The sequence below is a fragment of the Saprolegnia parasitica genome (genome assembly GCF_000151545.1).
Source record: "Saprolegnia parasitica CBS 223.65 unplaced genomic scaffold supercont2.39, whole genome shotgun sequence".
NCBI classification, from domain to species: Eukaryota; Oomycota; class Saprolegniomycetes; order Saprolegniales; family Saprolegniaceae; genus Saprolegnia; species Saprolegnia parasitica.
The window spans coordinates 293466-313066 of NW_012156433.1; the positions used below are offsets into that span (position 1 = coordinate 293466).

Sequence of the window (19601 nt, forward strand, 5' to 3'; positions counted from 1 at the left end):
AAGCGCGGCGCAACAAGTACAGTCTCAGGAGAAGATCCGGTCGGCCAACCTGCGCGCGGTCAAGCAGTGCTCGGCAACGACGTGGAATGAGATTGTGGCCTTTATCGAGAACGACCTGCGCCCGAGCCCGTTTGAGGTCTCTTTCCTCGCCTTGCACGAGATATATATCGTATATCGGTGGTAGGTCATTGTCAAGCCGGTCGAGAGCGCGGGCAGCGACGATGTGACGCTGTGCCGCTCCATGGACGAGGTCCGCGCCGCCTTTGGCAACATCCAAGGCAAGATCAACCACCTCGGCCTCGCAAACGCGGCGACGCTTGTCCAAGAGTACCTCGTCGGCACCGAGTACGTCGTGGATACGGTCTCGCGCGATGGCGTCCACAAGGTGGTCGCGGTCTGGGAGTACGACAAGCGGCCGGTCAATGGCGCGCCGTTTGTCTACTATGGCGCCTTTTGCGCGACGCGTCCAGCGACGTGGCCAAGCAGCTCATTGCGTACATTGTGCGCGTGCTCGATGCGCTTGGCATTCGCCATGGCCCGGGCCACGCCGAGGTCAAGTTTGTGCAGGGTGAGCCATGCCTCGTCGAGATTGGCGCGCGCTGCCACGGCGGCGAAGGCACGTACATTCCGATTGTGACGCCGTGCATTGGCTACAACCAAGTCGGCGCGACGCTCGACGCCTACTTTGACAAGCCCGCGTTCGATGCCCTCCCGAGTGTGCCGGCGACCCTGCGCGCGCACGGCTGCGAGGCCATGCTCGTGGCCTACGAGACGGGCACGCTCGCGGCGCTGCCGGGCCTCGACGAGATTGCGCGCATGCCGTCGTATGTCTCCAAGAGCTTTCACGCTCAAGTGGGCGACCTTATTGTGCCGACGCGCGACATGTTTGATACGCCGGGCAGCATCTTGCTCGTGCACGCGTCAAAGGACGTCTTGGAGGCCGACTATGCGCGCATTCGAGCGCTCGAACACGCAGGCTTGTACTCGATCGTAGCGTCGCCGCCCGTCCTCGACCCGCTCGAGGTAGCGTCTTTCGTTTTATTGCAAGGCGAAGGGGCCAACTCGCCTCTGTAGGTGGTCGTGGTCGTGGACCCGTTCTCGACGGGCGCGGTCGTCGCCGAGCGCGTGACCCGCCGAGGCTATGCGTGCATCTGCCTCTACAGCGATAAACTCGACAAGATGGAGGGTGTTGCGAGCCTCGTGCCGGACGGACTCACGCTGCAGTTTGCGGCGACGGCCGAGCACGGAGGCGACGCGAGACTGACGTCGGTCCTTCTCCAGCGTGTCGCCGACGCGATTCAGCACCGACGAGCGACGATCGTCGCGGTCTTGCCCGGTGCTGAGACGGGCGTCCTCCTCGCTGATGAGCTCGGGACCATCTTCAACTTGACGCGCAACAAGATGGAGCACACGCTCGCGCGCCGGGACAAGTACCTCATGGGCGAGACGCTGCGCGAGGCGGGGTTCGCGCCGTGCAGCAAGCCAAGTGCACGACGTGGGCGCAGGTCGAAGCGTTTGTCGATCGCTTGGACATGGAGACGTTTGAGGTCGTGCTCAAGCCCGTCAACAGCGCGGGCACGGAAGACGTGACGCTTTGTCTCTCGCTCGACGAAGCCAAAGAAACGTTTCACGCGATCCTCGGCAAGATCAACGGCCTTGGCCTCACCAACGAAGCCGTCCTTGTGCAGGAGTTCCTCGAAGGCGACGAGTACGTGATCGACACGGTGTCGTGCAACGGCCAGCACAAGGTGACGGCCATCTGGAAGTACGACAAGCGCCGCGTGAACGATGCCGCCTTTGTGTACTTTGGCCTCTCGATCGTGCCCGCGACGCCGGGCCTTGTGGACGCGCTCATTGACTACCAGTTTACGGTCCTCGATGCGCTCGGTTTTAAGCATGGGCCCGGCCACGGCGAAGTCAAGTTTTGCCGCGGATCGCCCGTGCTGATTGAGGTTGGCGCGCGCTGCCACGGCGGCGAGGGCGCGTGGGTCCCGATCGCCGACACGTGCGTCGGCTACAACCAGGTGGACGTGACGGTCGACGTGTACCTCGGTCGCCACAGCGTCTTTGACGCGCTGCCCGAGCGGGTACTGCACTCTTTGTGTGCGGATGACATATTACTGACATGGGTTTTGTGTAGCCGCTGGCGCTGCCGCAGTATGGCTGCGAGGTCATGCTCGTGTCGTACGTCGAAGGCATTCTCCAGGGGTACCCAGGCCTCAAGGAGATCACGGCCATGCCGTCGTTTCTGCGCAAGGACCTCTTGCTCAAGCCCGGCGATCGCCTCAAGCCAACCATCGACATGTTTACGACGCCGGGCAGCATCCTCCTCATCCACGCGGACGCGAGCGTCCTTGACGCGGACCGCCGCCGCATCCGTGAGCTCGAAGTCGCCGGCTTGTACGACGTTGCGTAATATTTAGCGCCAATATCTTGCTTTTGATGTACACTAGTGTCGTTTCTGACTTGGCGGAAAGTAGTTGTGTTGACTGCACTCTGCGAGCTTGCGCATGTCGCCGTAGAGAAGGCACTGCCGGCAGAACCCCGACACGACGTGCTGGACGGTCTTACTAGCAACGATGGCCCTCGGGGCGTCGGCCTGGAGGCGCCGAGCCCGAGGAGACGCGTCGCTGCGGCTCGTGGCATCATACGCCTGGTACTTGCCGCCACGAAAGACGATCGGGTCGAGCTTCTTTGCCTTGGGCATCGAGAGCGGCGGCTTGGTGTCGGGCTGGTTGTCACTGCGCGGGCTCGCGGGAAAGATCGCGACGTCGGTGAGCACTTGGGGGTAAATGTCCAGCGATGCAAAAGACGGTGGTGGCGTGAGCTGCTTGAGCGCTTTGGCCGGTGGCATCGGTCGCTGTATCGACCGCCTACGCAGCACCACCATAAGGATCAAGAAACACTGCTGCATTTACGTTGGGGCAGGCTTGATCGTCGAGGGGGGCACGGCCTTGTGATGGGATTTGGGGGCTTGGGCTGGTGACGGTGCTTGGACTGGTGACGGTGCTTGGTCGACGAGATTGTCGATTGCAGCGTCCTCGGGCGACGATGGCTTGGATTCCAAAGTTGGTCGAGTGTGGTTCAAGTCTGTGGCCGTCGTTGGTGGCGGCTCGACAACGATTTCGCCACACGGCTCGTCAACCAAAGCGCTGTCGCACGCCACGGGCGACGCGTCGTCTTCCGCTGGAGGCTCCAGCGTCTCTGCGATAGATACACCGAGGCTGAGCAGCTCGAGTGCTTCGGACGTCATCGTGGTCGCCATGTCGTGAGCACACGTGGACAAACCAACGCCCGAGTCATTAGTCTCTTGTTGCAAGGCCATGACGCATTGGTGACGCCTTGGTCGTCACTCGCGTCATTCTCGTCCGGCGGCTCGGGAATCGACTGACGGTCGTCCGAGAGGCGACCGACGACGTTGGCGCAGGCGTCGCGGAGGAGGCCATTCACGTACGCCTCGGCGCTCATATTGTATTAATAGGATGTTAGTTCCAGCGGTGTCAGGGGAAGGGTTAAGACAGTGACGACAGCACACTGTGCGTCAATGCTTGTGTTCCCTTGTGTACACCCATGGCAAGCCCTACTGAGCCGCTGCACATTGAACCCGGCAGCATGGAAGGCGAGCATTTGATTTCCGACACCGGCTTGGTCCTCTGGATTCCGTGATGGGCATGGTGAGAGGTTTGGTCCTCTGGATTCCGTGATGGGCATGGTGAGAGGTTGAGACCATAGTGATGGGCATGGGGAGAGGTTAGACCATGGGTTGAGACGGGCTGCTGCTGCTCATACGAGAGAGGTATAGAAGCCACAGCTCTTCCTTGCGGTTTGTTTGTGGTCCTTCGCCCCTAGCGACGACATGACCACACCGGTGTAAACGCTTTGCAGGGAACGCTCTTTCCAACCAGCATGATATAAATGTACGTAGCCACTTGCCTCATTGGCGAGCGCGATCAGAACCTCGTGCCGCCACAGTGTATAGCATTACTACATGACCCTACGATTCATGCCGCTGACAGTCGATCCAATGCGTCGTCACAAGATTGATTGATGCGTGCCCTGGTAATCTTGATTGATTGACTGGTCGTGCGGACAACTGGGATCAAACCGGCAATCATTATTCTGGCCTGTATGCAACGTTAGCATCTGGTGGCATGCACGGTCTCAAGGGGCCTCCACAATCGGGCAGTTCAAATTTTCATCTCCACCGACAGCGTCCAGCAGTGTACACGCGCGAGCATGTTTGGCAGCCTCGTCTTGTGGAACGCGGTGCTTGCGTTCTGGGCGCTCACATCGCCGTCGTCGAGTCCGGTCAACACACTCGACGCGACGCATGCGCCATCGGCACCGCCCGTCGTTGTCCCGACGTCAGCGCCCACGAATGCCGTGACGCCCAACAAAACGGTACTCCCGGTTCTCAAGAAACTCGTGGGCCAAGCCAAGCTGCCGCCCGCGCCGCCCGCAAAGCCGCTGCCGTCGACCATTTCGTGTCCGGTGGGCCGCAAGGTGAAGCCAGGCGACACGGTGTACATGACGCTCGACGACGGCCCGAGCATCGGCAGCCGCAAGTATCTTCTCCAAGCGCTCGGCCACATTTCCGAAAAGATTACGTTTTACGAGAGCGCCTACAACATTTGCCCGCAAACGAGCAGCCTCGTGCTGGACTGCGACGACGCCGCCAAGCTGCCAGCGATCGAGCTCATGGCGTGGACCATCAAGCAGGGGCACATGCTGGCCGCGCACTCGGACTCGCACTTGTACGACCGGAGCACAGGCTATTGCGACTATGTCAAGATGGGCGAAAGCACCATCGTGCCGCCGCAGTATGCATCATGTGGCCGCGATGCAACCGCCGACATTGTGCGAGGCGCGCTGCGCTTTCAAGAGACCATGGCGCTCGCCGACGACGCGCTCTGGGAAAGCGCCGACGAGAAGGCTGCGTACGCCAAGCAAATCGCCAACATGTGGACATACGCGCGATTGCCGTGCTCCAATGTGTGGCGCATGGCAGGCGACTACAAGTTTGACATGGGCTGGGGTTCTGAGACCTCAGCGACCGAGAAGGCAGCACGGATCAGCGTTGCCGATGCGATTGCAACCGGTACCAACAAATGCAAGCCCGAGACGTACATGGGCAAACCATGGTACACGACCGGGTGGGACGTCGAGTGGGCGTGGAAGGAGCTCAAGGACACAGCGGCCGAAAAGTGCCGGATGATCCAAGTGATCGAGCACGAGTTTAGCCGGGCTGGCCGCGACCGACGCCGGAGCCAAGCAGTCGTTGTGCTTGGCCACGACTACCATTACAACACGCCAGAGAAGGCTGCTATGTTCCGCGACCTCATCGTCGAGTTGAAGCTGCGCGGGTACGCCATGGACACGATCGATCACCTCCAGCTGTGAAGATCGATATTTTATTCGTGAACGATTTCGTGGTGGGATACTCGATTTCGTTTTGTGTGTTCGGGCCTCGGGCCATGTCGCCATGCGAGCTATGGTAGAGCTCGGGCCCAAACGGCAATGAGATTCAGACAGACAGGATCTCAGCCCATCCAAGTGCCACGTGTGGCCACTCTCGCTAGCATTACTCGCGCCACGTCAGCGCCGTACGTATTGCATCACATGCTTCCATATTTTGTCGTCATGCCCATCAGCACATACAATTCGTGAGGTATTTCTAAAATATTAAGATACAAATGTGGTTGCGGTACACAAATTCGAGGAAGGACCTGCGGCACATGGTCGTCACTCAGAATCCTGGTTCTGGCCTGACTTTGCCGTAGAAAGTCCTAATCAGGACCTGGCGCGAATTGAGCGACGACATCTGCTTTGATTCCGCCGGCGATGTTCGGCCTCGCGCTTGGATGGCACGTCGTAGCCGTCGCACTCGACGTCTACGACCTCGTGGGCAGCCCGTCGCCGGTGCCGTCGCCCGCGACAACACCGGTCCCAAGCACGACGTTGCCACCAACGACGGTGCCACCACCGACGACGCCGCCGCCAACGACACTGCCGCCACGCGTCCCTGGCAACATCAAGCTGCCGCCGTATACGCCCTTGTCACCAGTGCCCACGGCCGTCTCGTGTCCGCGAGGGCGTCAAGTCAAGGCGGGCGAGACCGTATACATGACCATGGACGACGGGCCATCGGTTCTTGGTCGGCAAAACCTGCTCGAGGCGCTCGACCCAACGCCGTTCAAGGTGACGTTCTTCGAGTCGGGCTACAACTTTTGCGGCCCCGAGACCAAGTTTGAGCTCATGTTGCAGTGCAAGCCCGAGGCAAAGCCCAAGATCACCGAACTCTCGGTCTGGACGATCAAGAAAGGGCATGTGCTCGCGTCGCACTCGGACACGCATTTTTACGACGAGGCGTCGACCAAGTGCGAGTACGCCAAGATGACGGCGCTCACCAAGATCGCCGACAAGTACGCGTCGTGCGGCCGAGACGCTACCTCGGACATTGTGCGAGGCGCGCTGCATTTTCAAGAGGCGTGGGCCAACGACACACTGTGGGATACGCGCGAAGAGCAGGCGCAGTATGCTCGCCAGCTCTCGAACCTCTGGAGCCTCGCGCGGCTGCCGTGCACCAACGTGTGGCGGGTGCCTGGGAAAAACTACAAATGGTCGCTCTACGGAAGCGAGTCGGGTAGCGAGCAGACGCTGCGCACAAGCATTGCGGACCAACTCGTGGGCGGCAGCCATCTTCCGTGCAAGAACGAGACGTTCCAGGGCAAGCCGTGGGCCGTCTTTGGCTGGGACGTCGACTGGCGCTGGGACAAGGACCAGATGCGCGACTTGAGCGCGGAAAAGTGTCGAATCGTCCAAGCCATCGAGCACAATTTTGACGCGCCCAACAAGGATGGCGCGCGCCGGCTCGGCGTTGTCGTGCTCGCCCACGACTACCACTATAGCACCAAGGAGCTCGCGGTTATGTTTCGAGATACGATTGTCGAGCTCAAGCTCCGGGGGTACAACATCGACACGATGGACAACTATAAATTTGCGTGGTAAAAATGGCAGAATCCACGCCTTCTCTTGTACGACGTGATATATGATAATGGCTTCGCCAACAATGCAGGAAGAATAAAGTCATTTCGTGGGGTTCTCAGGATCGGCACTGAGGCCGTGTCGCCAAAGTAGTCGAGCTGCAGAGACGCATGATCCACGTCGGGCACCGATGCCTCTCTCATCTGGAGTACACAACGTCTGTACGGACGAGGTAAATGCTTCTCATTGTTGTTGAACTGAGTTATATAAATGCTTCTCGATGTTCTACGCCACCACACCGATACCCAAACGTGTATGCGATGGTGCGTCGGGAGGCGAGGTGTATCCGGATTGTGCCTCGTCGGCATCCAAAGGTGAGCTTGCGAGCGGACAAGGCGGCAACCTGCAGATCATTGAGTTTTTCGAGCCCTCGGTGTCGTTCTTGTCGGCCTCCACGCGTCGCCTTCTACTTGATTGGACACTTGTAGAGTGCCAAAAAAGTGGGGACGCCTAGTCGCTGCCGCACTAGAGGCAGAGTGCATTGAACGGCTACAACTCCTACTAGGTGAACGGCTGGCTCTTCAACACGGTCGCCGTGGCTGCCATTTTTGTCAGGGTTCATCCTCCACTTTGCGCAAAACAGCCCAGAGAAGGGCAACGCACCAACAAGTGTCATTGATCGATGTCCGTCGCTGGCTGGCGTCGTACACATATTAGCCAGGCACCGTCACCGCACTTGGTTTAGTACATCGATGAATCGCTCTGAACGTTGCCACCATTGTGCTCGATGGTGGTGGGCGGGCGTCTTCGAGTGCGATGACGGACACCCAGTACAGTGCAACCACGGCAGGCTCGCCGAGCTCCATGGATGTCCTCTGTCGACTCGACCACACCTCCTACTTCGCAGTACAAGGTAGCTTTTACTGGTTGGGAGGATCTTTGCAGCGACAAACTTCAACCGCTCTCGCTTGCGAGGTCGGTAATCCCTCCTCATACGTGCCGCAAATCCTCGTCGCAGTGCTCACTAACCTTTAGCGTGGTACGACTGGCGGGTACGCTTGGCGGGTAGGAAACGAAAGGCGTCAGGGTTATTGAAATGCCTTCATTCGATAATCACCACAGGCGGTGTTGGACTCGCACGGTAAAGTTCAAGATGTGTACCAAGTGATCGTCTTACCGCGTTCTTATCCTTTCAGCCGCCACCTACACGACCAAGATCTTGATGATCAGCGCGCGATGCCGACTGCTTTCAGAGACGCGCGCAGCTGTGACGGACTCGATCAGAAGCGCCTTCCAGAGCGGTATATTTTGGTAGTACGCAAGATAGTAAACAGCCCTTGTCGATAACGCACTGCTTTACCGCATTCCGTCGTAGGGATCGGGCTCCCGTGGAGAGCGGTAAATGCGTTGTGCACCCATCCAGGTTGAAGCCAACGCTATCGTTTGCTATGATCGTTTGCGTTCCATCCTACGCCCGTGTCGTTGGTCGCGATACTTGCAATTGGTACGCGCTTCGAGCCTCGATCTCGTCTCGTTGTCGACGACTTTGCACTTGCCGTTTGAAAGATCCTTTTATCCTGGCGTCCTGCGACCAACTCGTGGCAGCGTGGGACGCCTTGCTACGTGCCACGCGCGAGTATCATTGCTTCAAAGCGGTGCAGAAAACCACGACCCGTCGCACGTCTGCAGCTTACCGCTCCCCAAATCGAACAAGATCCAGGATCGTAAGACGGCGTTGAAATAGATTGCGCTTCCAGGTGTGCCTCGGGCACATCGTCGTCGCGCCGAGACAGCGCCAGGTAACACACGATCCCTGCGTCGTGAGAGGACCGTCGAGGGCTCCAGACGCTGTGTGTGCACCGAATGCTTGTACGATGAGCGGGACATGTCAACTAGGTTTTTCATATTTCCACCAACGGCGAGGCGGCATTCTTGGGTGTCACTCAACCAAAGCTCAAGTGACATAGCAGCCCGCCTGTCTAGCCTCCCCGTTGGCTACGCTCGCACCAGCTGGTGGTCTCGAGGCGCCGGAAGAACGAGTGGGACCGAAACCGTCTTTGGCGCCTCGAACGGGTGGCGGCCTTGCCGTCACTTGAGCCACTTTGCATTTTCCAATTCGACACCATCTCAGCATGGCATTTCTGACGCTCGAAGATCTCAAGCTTTGCTTCAACCTCTACTGCGTCGTGTACGGCATTGGCACGCTCGGCATGCCGGCCAACTACGCCCGTGCCGGCTACTACTGGGCAACGGCCGCGCTCTTGCTCATGGCGGCCATCAACCTCTACACGACGGTGTGCGTCTCCAAGGTGATGCTCGCAGCGCCCAAGTACGTGCGTACGTACGGCGATATTGGCGAGTGGCTCTACGGCAAGCCGGGTCGCTACATCACGACGCTCTCGCAGCTCCTCGTGTGCTGCATGGTGCCGATTGCCTTCCTCGTCCTCGGCGGCTCGCTCCTTGACGTGCTCTTCCCCGAGACGTTCTCTGCCCAAGTCTGGATCATCCTCATGGCCATCACGCTTTTGCCCATCTGCATGATGCCGTCGCTCAAGGAAAGCGCCGGTACGGCCGCTGCAGGTGCGCTTGGCACGCTCCTCGCCGACTTTGTCGCGCTCTACGTCCTCCTCAACAGCATGGACAACATCCCCGCGGGTCTCTCGCCGCCGTCGCCCGCGCTCTCGTTTGACGGGATCACGTCGGTCTTTGGCAACCTCTCGCTCGGCTACTCGGCCGGTGTCGTCATCCCGGCGCTCCAGCGCGAACACACGCAGCCGGAGCGCATGCCGCGTGTCATCTTGGTGACGCTCGGCTTTTGCTCGGTGCTCTTTTTGATCATTTCATTTGCGGGTGTCCACAACGTCGGCTGCCAGATTCCGGGCAACCTCCTCTTTGCCATCACGGGTACCAAGCTCGGCTTCACGGCGCCCCGCGGCGGCATCGTCCTCGCCTTCCTCTTCATGCAGCTCCACTGCACGATCGCGTTTGCAGTCATCCTCTTCCCGACGTTCTACATCTTCGAGCGCATCATCTTCGGCTTCCATAAGGAGCAGTTCACGCTCGAGGCGCGCCAGTCGGGCTTTGAGGATATCGAAACCCCCGTCATGAAGGACGACGCTGCGCTCGAAACCGGCAAGCCCGACGAAGCAAGCGCGGCCCCCATGTATGCGACGCGCCGCGACTACCTCAAGGCGTGCATCATGCGTCTCTGCCAAGTGTCGATCTGCACGGTCATCGCGATCATCTGGAAGGACCACTTTAACGACTTGCTCAACTTTGTCGGCGCCTCGTCGACCGCGCTCGGCTGCATGATCCTCCCGGTCGTCTTCAACATGAAGGCGTTCCACAAGACGATGGGCATGTTCGAGAAGGTTGCGAGCGTCTTCATCCTCATTGTCATCTCGTTCCTTGCCGTCTACGTCTCGATCCAGACGGGCAAGGCACTCTTTACGCCGACGGCGGCCGACCCGACGATCCTCTTCCCGTACTGCCCGGCCGAGTACCAAAAGATGGTCTACACCAACACGACGTACTACAGCACCAAGCAGTAGACGCTTTGTGTCTCCAGAATAGTTTTGTGAAAGTTTAAGTAATAGTAATAGGACACTTGTCGCGGAGGCAGCGCCCACGGGAGACAGTACACGTCGCCCCTGGGCACCCCCTTCCGACAAACCCTTTTCTTTACGCTCTGTCATTTATATATTCAACTACAGAGTAGCTGTCAACCACGATGCTGTTGTAGGAGCCCAAGAAAACAATAGAAAAGACCAGCGAGTCGATTAATCGTACGTCGGGTAAGGACACTATTGACACGAGCACGGATACAATGTATCATATACGCTCATGGTATACGCTTTGCTTTGAAAAGACAGTCTCTATTCGATGCGCCTAGGATTGGCATCGTCGGGGTGCTGCCAGGCTGATTTGTCGGTTCAGGATCACTCTGCAATGACGTGGCACGTCCTCGTGCCTTCCCTACCCCTATCAAGATGGTCTCACCAACGTGGCTGTGCGTTTGGGCGCTCGGTGTTTTAACGGTTCGGGAATCACACTCTAGACGAGCAAGACCAAAGTAGAGCAGTAGAGGTTGCGTGCTCATTCATGGTGTGCCACCAGAATTCGACAGATCGAAGTCTCCTTACAACGTGTTTACTCTACTGGCACTCGCATCATCGACCATCGAACATGGGTTGTCGGTATGTGGTGGGTTCTTTCGGGTCCGAGAGACTGCTTGCCCGTTGCGCATCGCAGCAGAGATGAGGCCGCGCCGGGGGCGTTGAAAACGAAAGCTACTCGTCCTACCATTCTCAGATTTGCGCGTATGAGAACCCTGTGGTAGGCGAAAACGCGTAAGTGTGTCTGCCTTCAAGGGCAATAGCATATATCCTTCTCGGTCGCATGGCCACGCCGCCGCCCGTCACTCGGGCTCGACTATTAGTTCAAGGTGTACGACGATCGAATGAAAAATCACCACACACAAGTGGTGTTGGCTCGCTGGCGAGGCGCTTGCGGCGTCCGTCATCGACCGCCTCGACTGCTGTCGAGGTGCTGCGAGCTCGCCGTCCGCGTGCATATTCCTGCGGCTTTGATCCTGCGATGCTTTGGATACCTTCAAGCGACGTTTCAGTCGTTGTAGCGCTACTAATCGACTAATTCACCGCTTTCAAATGGACCGAACATTTGCAATCAGTGCAATCTATTGGCGCTCGAGCGCTCGACGACCCGTTTGTGCAATCGCATTAACCCAAATACCCGTTCTGGCCCATCTGGGTCCTATCGCACCTGGGATAAGGCAGCATCTGTGGACGCTTCTGGTGATTACAAACACTATTTCCGAAAAATGGCGGTCGTCTTCTTGTGGCATCTCGCAGGCCATTACTCTTGAATTTTGTATGCACCACGTTATCGGGATCAAATAGTGTGGAACGAGTCACACGATTTAGGAAACGTATGATAAGGTAAAGACAGTAGGACTTCGACGTGTCCCACCCTCTGGGTCTGAGAAAGTGACGCCGGCTCTGCATTGGATTTGCAGGCGCGGATTCCAGCGGTGAGCAAACGCCGCTGAGGTCCCTCGACTAGGACGGCGCACAATTGAATTTGAGCTTTCGACCACGATGGCCGGACCCTTTATGACCATTGAAGACATCAAGACGGGCTTCTCGCTCTTCTGCGTCGTCTGCGGTATCGGCACCCTCTCGATGCCGGGCAACTACGCCCGCGCCGGCTACGTCTGGGCGACGATCGCGACCATCTTCATGGCCGCCATCAACGTCTACGCCTCCGTGTGCATCTCCAAGCTCATGCTCGTGGCGCCCAAGAACGTCAAGACGCTCGGCGACATTGGCGGTTGGGTGTTTGGCCTCCCGGGTCGCATCTCGATCGTGATCGGGCACATGCTTGTGTGCACGATGGCCCCCATCATGTTTCTCGTCCTCGGTGGCACGATCCTCACGACGCTCTTCCCCGACTCGTACGACGACACGACGTGGATCATCCTCATGGGTCTCTCGCTCCTTCCCATTTGCCTCGTCCCGACGCTCAAGGAAAGCGCGGGTCAGGCCGCGGCCGGCGCGATTGGTATCATCCTCGCCGACGCCATTGCCATCTACCTCCTCATCGCCAACGTCAATGTCCCGGAAAACGTCTCGCCGCCGGCCCCCGAGATCTCGCTCGGCGGCGTCACGATGGTCTTTGGCTCGCTCTCGCTCGCGTACGCTGCTGGTATCATCATTCCGTCGCTCCAGCGCGAGCACAGCGAGCCTGCCCGCATGCCGCGTGTCATCACCGTGACGCTGACGATCGTGTCGCTCTTCTTCCTTCTCGTGTCGATCCTCGGCGACTACAAGGTCGGCTGCCAGATTCCCGGCAACCTCCTCTTTGCCATCACGGGCACCAAGCTCGGCTTCAACGCGTCGCGCGGCGGTGTCATCCTCGCGTTCCTCTTCATGCATCTTCACATTGTGATTGCCTTTGCACTCGTGCTCTTCCCGGCCATGTTCCTCTGCGAACGCATCTTCCTCGGCCTCCACAAGCAAGAACCGGTCGACGAGAAAGAGGCCGAGATGATCGACCTCGAGACGCCCAAAGAGAGCGCGGCGCACCACCACCACGAACACGAAGACGGCATGGCTGCCTACGCTGCGCCTGGCTCGTACCTCAAGGCCGCGGTTGTCCGCACGATTGTCGTGACGCTCTGCGTGGTAATTGCGATTGCGTTCAAGGACAAGTTCGGCGACCTCCTGGACTTTGTCGGTGCCTCGGCCACGTCGACGAGTTGCATGATTCTGCCGATGGTGTTTTACCTCAAGACGTTTTGGCCGTCGGTCAAGTTGCCGGAGAAGGTGTTTGCGATCATTTCGATCATTGTCACGAGCATCCTCGCGGTCTACGTCTCGATCAAGACGGGCATCAACCTCTTCTCGCCGTCCGACTCGACCGTGATCTTCCCCTTCTGCCCCGCGCAGTTCCAGCAGGTTGTGTACACAAATCAAACCCATTACAAGTTCTAAGCTAGCAACCTGTAATTTATTTCGTGTCCATTTTCATATCCTTGCAGTGCCAAGACAACGTGTCCACAGTCTTGCTGGACAATCGTAAAAGCGATCCGCGCGGTAGGCACAACGGTCACAGGGATCGATTGACCAACGAGACGCGCCCGCCAAGCGAGACGCCACGAGAAGCTGTTGCTCGTACGACTGTTATCTATATCCGACGTGTCCCATGTGAGAACACGCATACCTACGCACGCAATACGGCGCGTGCCAGTCGCAGTGTATCGCAGGTGTGTTATGGAATGTATCTTACGACTCCTACCATTCAACTCTGACTATAGTTACTATAATAGGCGCGAGTAGACGACCTCAACGTGCTCTAATCAATCCTGCTATTTTTTTCCTTTGTAGGCAGGTGTGTACACTTTGAACAAGGCGTTCCTGGTGGACGCACTAGAAACGGCGAACTACCTGCGTGCGTTTGGCTTACGAGTAACCGACAAGTATCCGGATACCCTACCCCTGACGTTTCGCAAAGCACATACACTATTGCTCGCGGACCAAATACTGTACATACATGGTCGCGTCTCATTGGCTCCTGGGTCGTCTTTCGCCGAATAGTGTTGACATCGGGTCGCAGTGCTCAGACCATTGCAAGCTTTGTCGCATGTCGACGTGCTCCTCCTAACGCGAGCGCCAGAGCCACCACATTGCAATCCGCTTCGTTTGCATCATGGCCAAGGCTCCGTTCCTTACGACCGAGGATATCAAGACGTGCTTCTCGCTCTTCTGCGTCGTCTGCGGTATCGGCACCCTCTCGATGCCAGCCAACTATGCCCGCGCTGGCTACGTCTGGGCGACGATCGCGACCGTGTATATGGCGGCCATCAACATCTACGCGTCCGTGTGCATCTCCAAACTCATGCTCGCGGCGCCGCGGGGCGTCAAGACGCTCGGTGACATTGGTGACTGGGTCTTTGGCGCGTCCGGGCGGGCTGCCATGACGGTGGCGTACCTTTTGTCGTGCACGATGGCATCCATCATGTTTCTCGTGCTGGGCGGGTCCATTCTAGTCGAGCTCTTCCCGAGCTCGTACGACGACACGACGTGGATCATTCTGATGGCCGCCTCGCTCCTCCCGCTCTGCCTCGTTCCGACGGTGCAAGAGAGCGCGGGCACGGCCACGGCAGGTGCGATCGGCATCATTCTCGCCGACGGCATCGCCTTGTACCTTCTCGACACCAACGTCAATGCCCCAACGGGTGTCTCGGCGCCGCCGCCCGAGATTACACTCAGCGGCGTCACAACCGCCTTTGGCTCGCTCTCGCTCGCCTACGCAGCCGGCACGATCATCCCGACTCTGCAGCGCGAGCACTCGCAGCCCGAGCGCATGCCGCGTGTCATCACCGTGACGCTGACGATCGTGTCGATCTTCTTTCTCCTCGTCTCGGTCCTCGGCGACTTCAAGGTCGGCTGCCAGATTCCCGGCAACCTCCTCTTTGCGATCACCGGCGACAAGCTCGGGTTCGAAGCGTCGCGCGGCGGCATCATCCTCGCCTATCTGTTCATGTTTATCCATATTGCGATCGCGTTTGGGCTCGTGCTTTTCCCGACGCTCTTCTTCTTTGAGCGTGTCCTTCTTGGCATGCACAAGGAGGCGGCGCGGCCCGAGTACAATGACGTCGAGTCGCCGAAAGACAGTGCGACGACGGACGAGTCGGACGCGCACTACGACGCCAGCGAGGCGTACAAGGCGCCGGGCGCGTACCTCAAGGCGGCGATCGTCCGGACGGTCATTGTCATCATCTGCGTCGTCATTGCGATCGTCTTCAAGAACAAGTTTAGCGACCTCTTGGATTTCGTCGGCGCGTCCACCACGTCCACGTGCTGCATCATTCTGCCCATGGTGTTCTACCTGAAGCAGTTTTACGCTACACTGCCGCTGCTCGAGAAGGCGTTTGCGATCGTGTCGATCATCGCGACGACGGCGCTGGCCATTTACGTGACGATCCAGACGGGCAGCAACCTCTTTGCGCCAGCGGATGCGGCGGCGGTGCGCTTCCCGTACTGCGCGGCCGAGTTCCAGCACTACGTATTCACCAACCAAACCCACTATCAATTATAATGTACCAAGCGGATGACCATCTTTACGATGCTTGGTAGCTACCATGATTGGAAATGGTGGTGGTAGCTCATCGGCAAGCGTACTTTACGCACGGCTCTATCCGCGCAAGAGCAGTGTGCCAATCGATGGGGACGACACGGACAGAAGCCTCAACCTGCGCTATCAGCATCGAGACGGGCTCCATCATGAAGCCTTCACGGCGCCAGACGATCTGAAATGTATTCACGGTTCCAGCACCCTGGGTAGCGTAGTGAAGCACTTTGGCAATACCGGTATAATTAGTGTACTATGGGCGACGTAATGATGATTGGGTCGTATCCAAGCGCACCGCCTTCACGCGCAGACGTGTCCAGATGTGATCGTACCGGTAACGCTAGTCGAGCGCAGCGAACACCAAGAACAGCGTTTTCTTTGTTCCCATCCACGATTGACGCCCGAGAACTCCCGAGAACCGCCAGCGAACTTGGTGCCAAAGCTTGTGGTCATGTGGGCTGGATAAACGCCTAGGTGCGAACACCATGCTGTACACGTCACGCTCCATATGTCGTGGCGTGGCCGCCGCGTCCGTCATCGTGTGCGAAGCCTCTCGTCGTCGGACGTCCTCCAGCAATGTTCTGCACGCTTTAACGACGTTCCCTGCGAAATGTATACGCGATGAAGAACGCGCTATGTGTCAAAGCCATTGTAGACTAGAAGTTGGACGACGAATAGTGTACATTTTAATCAGAAAAGAGCATGTATGCAGCGCTGGCACCACCAACTTTGCCACCATTTCCGTTGTGGAAATAGTGTACGTTCGAACCGTGCGGTCATTGGTCCTTGACTAACGGACGTCAATTAGTGTGCTTTTAAATGAAACCGGTGGCTGACCGAAACGCTGGTCAGCCGCGACAGGGCAGGTATCCTTGCACCAGTTGTCGCAGGCGCCGAAGAAGAGGCAGCATCGGCCATGAGAAATTAACACACTTGTCTGGGTGCCAACTAGGTGTCGAAATACGTCAGAATTCAATTGCCCGCCCTTTGCCCAAGCCGCCATGTCGGGCCCTTTTATGACGTTGGAAGACGTCAAGACGGGCTTCTCGCTCTTCTGCGTTGTCTGCGGTATCGGGACCCTCTCGATGCCGGCCAACTACGCCCGCGCCGGCTACGTCTGGGCGACGCTCGCCACCATCTTCATGGCCGCCATCAACATTTACGCCTCCGTGTGCATCTCCAAGCTCATGCTCATCGCGCCGAAACACGTCAAGACGCTCGGTGATGTCGGTGGCTGGGTCTACGGCACGCCCGGCCGCATCGTCATGACGATCGCGCACGTTCTCGCGTGCACCATGTCGCCCATTATGTTTTTGATCCTCGGTGGTCAAATCATGACGGTGCTCTTCCCGCATACGTTCTCGGACGTGACGTGGATCATCTTTATGGCCATCTCGATGCTGCCCGTGTGCTTGGTGCCCACGGTCAAGGAGAGCGCGTCGCAGGCCGCCGCTGGCTGCCTCGGCGTCCTCCTTGCCGATGGCATCGCCATCTACCTTCTCCTCGACAACATCCACGTGCCCAACGGTGTGTCGCCGCCGACCCCCGAGATCGATTTGGCCGCCGTCACAACCGCCTTTGGCTCGCTCTCGCTCGCCTACGCAGCCGGCACGATCGTACCGACGCTCCAGCGTGAGCATTCGCAGCCCGAGCGCATGCCGCGTGTTATCGTCGTCACCTTGGTGCTTGTCTCGCTCTTCTTCCTCCTCGTCGCCGTCCTCGGCGACTACAAGGTCGGGTGCCAAATTCCCGGCAACCTTCTCTTTGCGATTTCGGACACCAAGCTCGGGTTCGAAGCCGACCGTGGCGGCATCGTCATGTCGTACATCTTCATGCTGCTGCACATTGTGATTGCGTTTGGGCTCGTGCTCTTCCCGACGCTCTTTATGGCCGAGCGATACTGCCTCGGCATGCACAAGGAAGAGGAGGCAACCTACTCGGACGCGATCGACCTCGAGACGCCCAAGGAGACGACGGACGAAGACCGTCATTACGACCCAATGGTGGCCTACGCCAAGCCCGGCGCGTACGTCAAGGCCGCGTTTGTTCGGACCGTCATTGTCACCATCTGCGTCGTTATTGCGATCGTCTTCAAGGACAAGTTTAGCGACCTCCTGGATTTCGTCGGTGCGTCCTGCACGGCCCTCTGCTGCATCATTTTGCCCATGGCGTTCTACCTCAAGAAGTTTTACACGACGCTGTCGCTCACCGAGAAAGCGTTTGGCGTCGTGTCGATCCTCGTGACGATCGTGCTCGCGATCTACGTGACGATTACGACCGGCATCACGCTCTTCTCGCCGACCGACACCAACATTGCGTTTCCGTTTTGCGCGCCGACGTACCAGCATGTTGTGTTTACGAACCGGTCACACTACGGCGCCCCCTAAATTTGTCGTATTGTACATCCTATTCCAATCGACTTGTACCACCCACTGAAACGTTGGTTGTTTTAACGTTGGTTGTTTTAACACTGTTCCTCTGTCAAACCCGTTGGGTGTCGACATCCAAGGCGCAAAGACTCTCTCAAAAGAATTCACATACTTTGTGCTACACCGGAATGCGTGGGAGTTGGCACCAGTACTCGGTCGTTGGGAGTGAGCTGCGCACGGAGGGAGTGATCCTGTGCTGCACTCTGCTCGCCGAGTAATAATGTTGAATTGTTTTCCATCTTGACACTAGCTTCAAAAGTGACACGCAACGGACGTCAAGTGGCTTACCCTCGCCCCTTGTTGGACCCATGAGTTCTCGTCAAGCAAATGAGCTTTGTCGACTGCGACGTGCTGACAATGAGCTAACCCACTCGGATCCACCGCTGGTGGAATCCAACGGCCAAAGAGCAACAAAGAGTCGAGATCGTCGAGGTGGTGAACGAACGCGTGCAGTTGCGTGCTTTGCGCATACGTTGGAGGAGGCAAATTGATAGATGGGTGTTGAGAAGACGACGTTGGCATGGGCTTCGATACCGTGCAGTACCAGTGTGGTTTGTGGCGACCAAGGTGCGACGTCCAAAGCCAACGATTTGCGACCAAGAGCTTTGACGCTTTGAGCTGGAGCAGGTATGTTGTCGCGACGAAACCCTCTTGGCCCAAGGATGTTGCGAGGCGAGCCAAGTGGCAATCACCGTGCTAAATCATTACGTGAACGCTTGACGAGCCGCGTTGCGAGAGACTGACTTGGTCATCGCCATATAAACCTGTTAAAGCAGTCCGCCATGGTTTTTGGTAGCTGGCTACCATGTGCGAAATATTGTCTGCTACCCTAGTCCGAAGTTGACGTGTGCTACGTGGTAAAGAGGACGACGCAATTGTAGGATCATGCCGGAGCGCCTGTCTCCAATCTCCATTTTGGCCATATTTCGCCAAAATTCCATGGATTCCAACCAGGATTCCTACCACGCTGTTGCACTGACCGTCGTGTATAGAAACGCCAAGTTCATTTCGATCTGCAGTTCGTCGCCGCAGTGGTCAGAGCTGCCTCGTGCCCCAGCGTGCCCCGCGCCAATCGCTCGCTTGCTATCGTCCGTGATCTCCACCTCGGACGATAGAGCAGGAACCTATTTACTTTACATGTTAACCACCCAGCGCACGCGCCAAAGTATTCTCACGCACAAGTCCACCAGACGGTGCAGACTGGCGCTATACCAGGTACAGTCGACTCTCCCTAATTGCATATCCCGAAACTCGATATTCCTCTCCAGTGTGATACAGTCCGACCCTGATTTTTTACAGCTCAAAACGAAATAAAATAAATTTGATGCCGAATGACCAAGAAGCCGAAGGCGACGCCAAAGTCGCGCGCTGTGTCCTCGAGCAAGGCCACCAAAAGGCGACGACGCAGCGAGCCGGATGGCGCGGTTGCGCTGCCGACGACCAGTGCGCGTGGTCGGTGTCGACACCGTCAGGGGTAGCGTCCGTTGATACACCGGCGCTGGCTTGAGGCGCTTGTGCTCGAGCACGACGGCCCTT

At 57.9% G+C, this 19601-nt stretch overlaps 8 protein-coding genes across 8 annotated transcripts in view; 7 read left to right on the forward strand and 1 right to left on the reverse strand.

The window, feature by feature from the left end:
- The window catches only part of SPRG_20619 (hypothetical protein), a gene marked incomplete at both ends in the record, with an annotated part of 3183 nt that extends 767 nt beyond the window's left edge, over nt 1–2416 (forward strand). Inside the window, 6 exons of the mRNA XM_012347968.1 lie at nt 23–136; nt 185–436; nt 487–1023; nt 1075–1486; nt 1513–2087; nt 2141–2416. Of these exons, the coding sequence (XP_012203358.1) occupies nt 23–136; nt 185–436; nt 487–1023; nt 1075–1486; nt 1513–2087; nt 2141–2416 (2166 nt within the window). The remainder of the gene's footprint in view (nt 1–22; nt 137–184; nt 437–486; nt 1024–1074; nt 1487–1512; nt 2088–2140) is intronic.
- Nucleotides 2417–2447: 31 nt separating this feature from the next.
- On the reverse strand, nt 2448–3468 carry SPRG_08716 (hypothetical protein; the record flags this gene model as incomplete). The annotated part of the gene is made up of 3 exons (XM_012347955.1): nt 2448–2873; nt 2919–3309; nt 3354–3468. 3 exons carry the CDS (start codon nt 3466–3468, stop codon nt 2450–2452), a joined length of 930 nt encoding a protein of 309 aa, XP_012203345.1. The 3' UTR covers nt 2448–2449.
- Nucleotides 3469–4236: 768 nt separating this feature from the next.
- On the forward strand, nt 4237–5437 carry SPRG_08717 (hypothetical protein; the record flags this gene model as incomplete). Its single annotated transcript, XM_012347956.1, has 1 exon — nt 4237–5437. The coding sequence occupies one exon, from the start codon at nt 4237–4239 to the stop codon at nt 5398–5400; it is 1164 nt and encodes a 387-aa protein (XP_012203346.1). The 3' UTR covers nt 5401–5437.
- A 348-nt stretch (nt 5438–5785) lies between these two features.
- On the forward strand, nt 5786–7078 carry SPRG_08718 (hypothetical protein). Its single transcript, XM_012347957.1, has one exon. It carries the CDS (start codon nt 5842–5844, stop codon nt 7006–7008), a length of 1167 nt encoding a protein of 388 aa, XP_012203347.1. The 5' UTR covers nt 5786–5841; the 3' UTR covers nt 7009–7078.
- A 2019-nt stretch (nt 7079–9097) lies between these two features.
- On the forward strand, nt 9098–10552 carry SPRG_08719 (hypothetical protein). Its single transcript, XM_012347958.1, has one exon. The coding sequence runs from the start codon at nt 9117–9119 to the stop codon at nt 10533–10535; it is 1419 nt and encodes a 472-aa protein (XP_012203348.1). The 5' UTR covers nt 9098–9116; the 3' UTR covers nt 10536–10552.
- Nucleotides 10553–11997: 1445 nt separating this feature from the next.
- On the forward strand, nt 11998–13525 carry SPRG_08720 (hypothetical protein). Its single transcript, XM_012347959.1, has one exon. It carries the CDS (start codon nt 12102–12104, stop codon nt 13494–13496), a length of 1395 nt encoding a protein of 464 aa, XP_012203349.1. The 5' UTR covers nt 11998–12101; the 3' UTR covers nt 13497–13525.
- A 686-nt stretch (nt 13526–14211) lies between these two features.
- Nucleotides 14212–15618, forward strand: SPRG_08721 (hypothetical protein; the record flags this gene model as incomplete). The annotated part of the gene is made up of 1 exon (XM_012347960.1): nt 14212–15618. One exon carries the CDS (start codon nt 14212–14214, stop codon nt 15601–15603), a length of 1392 nt encoding a protein of 463 aa, XP_012203350.1. The 3' UTR covers nt 15604–15618.
- Nucleotides 15619–16540: 922 nt separating this feature from the next.
- Nucleotides 16541–18112, forward strand: SPRG_08722 (hypothetical protein). Its single transcript, XM_012347961.1, has one exon. It carries the CDS (start codon nt 16638–16640, stop codon nt 18021–18023), a length of 1386 nt encoding a protein of 461 aa, XP_012203351.1. The 5' UTR covers nt 16541–16637; the 3' UTR covers nt 18024–18112.
- The last annotated feature ends 1489 nt before the right edge of the window (nt 18113–19601 follow it).

Bases quoted from the DNA above. Each gene is read 5' to 3' on its own strand.
- SPRG_08720 (XM_012347959.1), top strand. From the start codon at position 12,102: ATGGCCGGACCCTTTATGACCATTGAAGACATCAAGACGGGCTTCTCG.
- SPRG_08718 (XM_012347957.1), top strand. From the start codon at position 5,842: ATGTTCGGCCTCGCGCTTGGATGGCACGTCGTAGCCGTCGCACTCGAC.
- SPRG_08722 (XM_012347961.1), top strand. From the start codon at position 16,638: ATGTCGGGCCCTTTTATGACGTTGGAAGACGTCAAGACGGGCTTCTCG.
- SPRG_08719 (XM_012347958.1), top strand. From the start codon at position 9,117: ATGGCATTTCTGACGCTCGAAGATCTCAAGCTTTGCTTCAACCTCTAC.